General features: G+C 42.7%; 1 protein-coding gene across 1 annotated transcript in view; it reads left to right on the forward strand.

The window, feature by feature from the left end:
• Positions 1-7948, forward strand: part of WRN (Werner syndrome, RecQ helicase-like) — a 48666-nt gene that overhangs the window by 4436 nt on the left and 36282 nt on the right. The window contains exons 4-7 of the mRNA XM_009319871.1: positions 158-303; positions 3148-3296; positions 5556-5705; positions 7656-7728. Coding sequence (XP_009318146.1) covers positions 158-303; positions 3148-3296; positions 5556-5705; positions 7656-7728 — 518 coding nt within the window. The remainder of the gene's footprint in view (positions 1-157; positions 304-3147; positions 3297-5555; positions 5706-7655; positions 7729-7948) is intronic.

Raw genomic sequence — 7948 nt, forward strand, 5'->3', positions numbered from 1 at the left:
CTTGATTTTTAAATGATTTCTGTGTCCTGTACGTGTGAGAGGAAAGACGCGCTGGCTGGGATTCTCTTAACGATCGTCACGTAAGATGACTTAAGCCTGATACTTAAAATACTGGTAGGAGAACAGTTAAATGTGAAGAATATCCATTTCTTTTCAGGCAGAGCTTATCAGATGGGGCTGCTGTCGGATTTGATATTGAATGGCCACCATCATACACTAAAGGAAAAATGGCAAAAATAGCTGTAATCCAGATATGTGTAACTGAGGAGAAGTGTTATTTGTTTCACATCTCTTCAATGTCAGGTACTGTACTTCCTCTCTTATTATTTAGGGCGTGAGTTGTCCTCTGTTTCTTGTGATTAAGTTGGAACTTAAGCCTTGATCAATAGCCGATATTTCACACTACGCTGGATAGTAAAAATCCATCCTGCGTTTCCCCTTTCCCGCCTATAGTAAAGGGATTTATTCTTTGAGTATTGTCTATGTGTATCAAGGGGATCTTAGCCCAAGTCTTGCCCTGTGTGCTGGCATACGGTGTTTTAGGTTCTGAACGGGGCAAAAGAACCTTACTTGAGGATTATTTTTTTCTCTGGGAAAGAATATTTTAATTCCATTTTGAAAATTTAATTCCCTGCTTGTATAATAACCTTTCTGTTCAGTGCCAAAATAAACAACGAACCTAAATTTAGCAGGCTGTGTTTCCTTTTAATTTAGCTTCAGTAACAAAAACATTCAAAAATGATGGCCGTCGTGCTGTTTGTTCCCAATTCCTGCGTTTTGTGACATGGGTTTTCCGAAAGAATACTGGATGCCTGGTGTGATGCAGCTGTGGGGAGAGAAGGGGGTATGCTCCACAGAGTCTGACTTCGTTATGGATGTGAATAAAAGCTTCCAAATGGGGAAAATAGGAATGAGGGAAGGAGGCTGCGGTTTTATAACCTTCGGTTCGAATGTTAGATGGAAACTGTGCCTGTGAGATGTCTCTGATTTCCCGGGGGTGTGCATGCTGAGGTATAATACCGATAATTTTAATGTTGGTGTTCAATCCTATGTCATTTATAGCAAATGGGGTGGAAAATTTAATTGCTGGAGGCTATTCAATCTGGGAGGCAGAAAGGTACAAGCGCACAAAAGAAAAAGATTGGAGAAAAAGAAGCTGAGGGAAGAAGAGTCATAAAGAGCTGAAATGCTTTTGATTCTAAAAGCGAAGATGTTGGCGTGTTGGTGCTGAGTACGGTTGCACATGGGCTACTGTGCGTTACAGCAGAATATGGTGTTTCCTCCTGAATCGTTGTCTAAAACTTCTGTTCTTGCCAATGGGAGATGTACTTTGAACTGAGTACTTTGGACTGAGTGAGACGTCAACCTTTTTGTGGGAATCGCAGCCAATTTCTGCTTACTATGCAGAACACATTTGATCTACAGAAATGGAGAAGTTGGCAAAATTAGCCAGTTGGATAAGACTTACCACTTTTTGTTGCGGAAAAAAAAAAGCTTCCTTCTGCAGGAGGATGAGAGTAGAGAGTTCTTGGGCTGCATATAAAGGACAAGAATTACACGTATTTATTAGGAAGATTCTTGGTCATTTTCCATTTCTTACTCTTTTTTTTTTTCCTTACAGACTTCTAAGGAAATGTGGCCTGTTTCTCAGATTGTAGCCCCTGTATAGTCTTTAACTTAGACCTTTTTAGTTCATACAGTGGCTTTTCTAGAAATGAGGTGGTAGAAATGGAGCACAAGCCCTCTACTGGGAAGTTCCTGTCCTCGAAGGTTTTTGTGATGATATTCTTAGGTGAAAATCACTTGTTCAGTAAGTCAGCTGCATATGTTGTAGGCTTTAACTCAGCTCAACTGTATTTATCTCCTCTACAGAGGATTTTCCGTATTGTGTTATGGCTGAGGTGCTTTGGCTGTGTTGTACTTTGTCTGCATCTTACAGCACCGGGCTACTACAGTTCCGTGGGTTTTTAACAGTAATTTTCTAATGCTTTGAATTGGACCTGCAAACTTCACCGTCCACAACACGGCTGATTGTGGCTACAGTTGCAGAAGTGTCTGTACAGCCTGTCAGTGGTAGCCATGAAAGTGCGGAGATAGCTGTGTAAAAACAAAATCAGTGATGCAAAGTGATTGTTGAAGTATAGAAATATGTATTACGGTAGTGGAAAGGTGAAATTTGAAATGAGAACCAAGCCAGATACTAAGTACTACGCGTTTGTGCAATACTGCGTGTTTGTAGGTAGTAGAATTACACTTGAGACTACTTCAGGGTATCCAGCTGTGGGTTCCTGAAGGTCTGTATTTAAATGAGGTGCTCTGAATTTTAAATGGGAACAAACACAGAGGGGAGAAAAAGGCTGCTTTCGTTCAAGTATGAAGTGTCTGAGGCTGTTCCTTTCTGTAGAAAACCAGGTATGAAAGCTGCATGCTTCTACGCAGTCCTGTAAACTTGAAAATACCCTTTGATCCACAGTTGCTGTGCCATCAGTTGGGGATAAATCAAAATGTAATATTTAGCATCTGAGTACATCCTTGAATATTTTTTTTCTTACTTACAAGACTGACTTGTCTGGGCCTGGCGGAGGATCTGGTTGGTGAATTCTGTTTTCCAAATGCTATTGTTGGACCAGCCCAGCGTTAGCACTGAGTGTGCCTCCACAGAATTTGTTTTTTTGGTGATTCCCCGTGCTTATGGTTTAAACTGTTTCCTGGGAATGTGAAATAGCAAAAACTGGGAAGGAATAATGTGGAAAATAGTAAAATAATACTGTGTTTGGTTTCGTGAGCATCCAATTCTGAGAATTAAAATATCTTTTCCAGTTAGAGGTTGCCTTTTTGGCATGTGATTTAACGGTTGGTAAGACAAATGAAATGAGGTGGTTTAATTGTATTTGATTTTTTTTTCCAGATCCAGAATGAATTTGTGTTTCAAATATTTCATTGTTTGCAGATGGTCCATTACAATCAGTTGGTGTTTCCAGTCATTCTAGAGTACAAACAGTCACATAAACAGCGACTTTGGGGGCTTTCCCTCTAAAAGTGCAGGTTTTTGCACGTGGCCTTTGTGCTAGGACTTTGTCACTTCCATTAGACTTTCGGGCATCTTCCAGTATTTTGTTTCTCATGTTTGGGCTTAATCTATTTTAGGTTTTCCCAAGGGACTCAAAAGACTGCTCGAAGATGAAACAATTAAAAAGGTTGGCGTAGGAATTGAGGGAGATCAATGGAAGCTGATGAGTGACTTTGAAATCAAACTGAAGAGCTTTGTGGAGCTGACTGACGTTGCTAATGAGAAAGTAAAGTTACAACCTTTTTGTTGTGGGAGGGAATCTTGTTGTTGTGCTATGCAAAAGGAGGCTTCCTTGTCTTCACAGGAGTTCAATTCTGATAGCAAATGTATTCTGTAGAATAAAGCAGAGATGTATTTTAACTTAAATAAAAAAAGTTTAATAAGAACTCTCGGGAGAGTCTGCAGAACTGAGTACTGCCTTGCAGTGAGCCAGTTCTTAATGAACATTTGTCCCCTTTCAGGTCGGTTCACCTTTTGCCTTTACAAGGTACGGCTTTTTAATTCAGCTGCAGATGCATTTTCTTTACTTCTTAGTGATGGAAATTGCCAGATGGTGTCAGCCAGGGTTCCACTGGCAGTGGCGTACTTCTCCCAGCAACGGCTGAACCTTTAAAATAAGGTGGGGGAAATGCTGCGGAGGCAGTGAAGGACCTGATGCCTGTTTGAAGGGAGGCAGCCCTCCTGCCATGGCTTGCTTGGTGCCGGAAGGAAGCATCGAGGTCTTCCTTCCGAAGTCCTCCACGCGGAGGTGTTTGCCGCATGATCTGGAGCCGCAGAAATATCTTTGTTTCCATGACTCTGAAGTTGACGTTGCCTCTGCTCTCATCTGGGTGCTGTTTCCCGCCCCTGATGACCCATTGTCTAGAAGTAGCGTTGCATTTGGCGCACCCTGAATTTCACTTTCGTTGGTTTTTGGTTAGATGTCATTCGATGTAGGGAGACCTGTGCTGTCTTATTAGGGGAGAAGGTTCATCACCTTCCGAATCATCCTGCCATTTGTGTTTCTAGCGTGTCCCTTAAAGCTTTTCTGTCTTTCTGTACATGCAAGGCTTTTCCTTACCTGTACTTGGTCTCTCCATGCACTTCTTGTTCCTTCCGTGCATTTTTTTGTTTGGTAGGCTAATAGCAACAGTTGTAATTTCCTGGTGGAGGACAGAGATTTATGTCCAGAAATAATCCTACTTAGACCTTTCTCCGTTCTGTGCTTTATGTACCCTGTGTAATCACAGCGGGGGAGAGGGGAACGTGATCTATCATCAGCATTTGGGGCAGTGCTCTCCATATGAGCCACCTTGAAGTTTCAGTTCCTAGTGGGTTGGCAGTTGTACAAATTAAAGCGTTTTGCTCAAGCAATAGGAGGAGCTGTTTCTTCTCAGACTTGGAGTTTCCTCCGTTAACCCCTCCTTTTTTTTTTTATCCCGGCATCTGACTCCAGGATAATTTGTTATGAAGATGAGCAATGTGATCTCTGATAGCAGCTTTAAAGTTTTCTGCTAAAGAGAAAACAAACCAAAAATAAACTTGAAAGTGAAGCTTGATAAAACAAAGAATAGGGTTATATATAATGGCACAATGCGAGGGGGAGGCCTGGGGGAACCTAAAATGAACAGTTGGTAGGTTCTTTTTATTCCAGATTTAAGGGGATGAGCTAATGCTGCACTGCCGCCGTTCGGCTCGCCAGTTCTGCGTGTTTTGCAAGTGCTCGCAAGCTGGAATAGCAGAAGGCTGTGCCAGTGAGTCCTGGATCCTTGGGGTCTGAAGGAAAGTTTCCCAAACTGGCTGTTGAGACAATAGCATGTAGCAACTGCGATTGACAAATACTGTTACAAAAGCAATTGAAACCAGCAGTGTGGTGGGGTGACTTCTAGAGACTTCTGATGAACGGCTTCCCAGCACGCTGAATAGTGGTTAGCGTGGTCTGTAACTGCGCTCTTCGGCTTGCGCTTGGTTTTGGACTTGCAGAAGATGACAAAACACTTACAGGCAGACTTTAATATTCCTGTGTTTATATCAAATAAATTTCTGGTGTTAGATACTGAGTTTCTCTAATTAGAAAGGCAAATAATAGAAAAATCCTGGAGCAGAGAGGGGTTGCTGTTTAAGTCTATGGCTTTTGTTTTATCAACCCAGAGACTACACTGTACAGATTTCCTATTTTCGGTAGCGTGATAATACCACCTCACGTTGGGTGGACTCAGCTGGCCCTAATGCCGTCTTTCAGCTTGACAATGTAGGTATGTCCCTAACAGTACAGTTTCAGGGCAGAGAAGTACGGCTTTCAAATAGCCAAACTAGCTCTTCATATGATGAGAGCAGAATTAGGCCTGGAGAACAGTTACTGCTTTGAGAAACCAGTTTTTTCTGACTAACCCAGAGCTCTGCTTCTAATGAGGGATTAAGTACGCTTTGCCACTTCTAGGAATGCGTTCTGCCAGGTCCAATTGCTTTCTTCTTTCACCAAGTCCTCTTTTTTTTCTTTCCCCAGCTGAAGTGTAAGGAGATATGGAGTCTAAACGGTCTGGTAAAACACCTTTTTGGCAAGCAGCTTTTGAAGGATAAGTCTGTCCGCTGTAGTAACTGGGAAGAGTTTCCACTCAACGAGGAGCAAAAACTGTACGCAGCCACAGATGCCTATGTACGTACAAGAAGAGGTCTCCATTGCACCCGTATCAATCAGTTCCTCCTCTACTGGGCTGTTAGCTGCTGGTTTTAATGCCTTTCTGCTACAGAACATAATGAACGTAGGGGGACTCTGAGGTCCGCTGTGGATATGGGATGCTTAAAGGTGGAAACGCCACCAAGTAGGTTGCTGTCCAATTCCTTGTCTGTCTTAAGTTGTTCAGCCTCAGCGTTCATCCAGAGCTTCATAATATCTTCTCTGTTGAAGATGGTACTGCTTGTACCTGACTCGGTAACCTGTCTTGTTGCCGAGATGACTTGAAGAGGATATTGTGGTGACCACTTCACGTAGAAAATTGAATGTAGATGGAAGAAAGAAAGAAACCTCATTCCACGGCAGGGACGAGCCTCCCGTGAGGTCCTTGCCTCTTAATGTTTCATGGTGTCGCAAGGCTTACCTTTTTATTGAAGTCTATTCACGAAGCAGAGCTCCTGGAGGTTGTGCTGTGCTCTGAACGTGCCAGGTAACACGGGCACCAACAAGTATGCCTGAGGAGTGTCTGTCCATTTGGACTCACTTCGAGTTGGCACCTCCGGGAAGTGAGTTTTGATGGAGCAGTCAGGTGAATTTACACCTGTCTGTATGGAGTAAGCCTAAATTGCTGCAGTGTGATTATCCCGTGTAGGTGTAAGATGGCTGGTGTGTCTTTAAGTACAAAAATTGCGTATGGAAGTGAAGAGTGGGTAATTATTTTTTGGTCCCTTTGTCCGCAGGTGTTCACTGTTGCTTGTTAGCACTTCTGGATGTGTTTTCTACTGGGGTTTTTGGTCATCTTTCTTGAGCTGCTTATGAACCAGAATCCTGCTAAATATAATATGTGAGATAAAATTAATAAGGAACTTGGAAGAAATAGAACCTTCTCCAGTGGCTAAATGCAGCACAACCACAGTATGGATTACCAGGAAGAGTAATTTAGCTGCATGTGAATTTTTGTAGCTCTGTAGAAGTCCCTGCTTTTCACCATTTTAAACAGAGCGTAGTTTTCCTGCAGTTCTGTGAAGGTATTTAGCAATGCGCTGCTGGGTGCTGCCTGCTTCCCTAGGACAAAATTGTTCTTTATGGCAGCGAAATAAAATCTCCTCAGGCTTTTATTTCTGAGGTTGGAGGAAGGGAAGTGGGACAGTGGCTTCCGTTTTCTGTTCTGGCGCAGGAAACGTTGCGTATTTTCTAGTTTAGTTAAATGTTAAACCGTGGAGGGTTTAGCACCTGTTAAGACCCCAACTAGTAAGGAAAGGGGCTCTATTTTTGGTGCTGGGTGCAGCTGCTATAGCCAGCTTTTTCCAGGCCGTGTCTCCTTCTCGCTATGCTCTGTTCACCTGGCCTGCCTTCTGGAGCCTCACAGGAAAACACGAGGGAGTAACTTGTTTCTTTCTCTTTCCTCTTTAAGATGCTTTGGTTAATATGTGTAGCCTAATCAGCACGTTCCTGGCTTTAGGCTGCATTTTCCTGTTAGAACTTATTATTCATATCAGGGGAAATATTAAGCACACAGAATCGATCTTAGTAGGTTCATAGCTATTCTCTTGGAGCAGGACATAAAATCTGAATGAGGTGGAGCAGATGGTGAGACTGGGAGTGGGGTACTCGGAGCTCTCGATTTGCAGCTAACTTTATAAGATAACCGGGCCGGGATCTGTATAAGAGTATCCGCTACAGCGTGGACCCCAAGTCAGGACTCTGCCTTTTGTGAAGCGTTCTGTAAAACGTAACCTGGTTGTGATGAACACTGCAGTAAGGCAGGCCACTGACCGTTGTACGGCATGGGCCAGCAACTCAGAATTTGATGTTCACAATGTATTGATGTCATGGTTTGCTAAGCTAATTCTGGGGTTTTTGTGTTTAGTCTCTAAGATGTTGTTTCTCGGCGGAGTACTGAGTACTAATTTTTTGCCCTTTCTTTTGCAGGCTGGCTTCATCATTTATCAAAAACTGAAAAATTTGAGTAACAGCGACGGGAAATTCTTTTGTGTAAGAAGAGGTAAATGATATATTCAAGCATAAGGACTTTATTCAATGTACAATTGAATATTCTATTTCCCAACAGATTTTTTCATAGTATCTTTGTGTCAGGATCGTCTGGCTTCTTGGTGATTAGAGATCGCTTCCAGCGAGAGCAGACTGTAAAGGCTCTTGGGTGACCTGGGTTACCATACTGTGTAACTATTTTCGGTAGTGATGTAGGAATGCAGTCTTGGTAT

Source organism: Pygoscelis adeliae, unplaced genomic scaffold, assembly GCF_000699105.1.
Source record: "Pygoscelis adeliae isolate BGI_AS28 unplaced genomic scaffold, ASM69910v1 Scaffold293, whole genome shotgun sequence".
Taxonomy (NCBI): Eukaryota; Metazoa; Chordata; class Aves; order Sphenisciformes; family Spheniscidae; genus Pygoscelis; species Pygoscelis adeliae.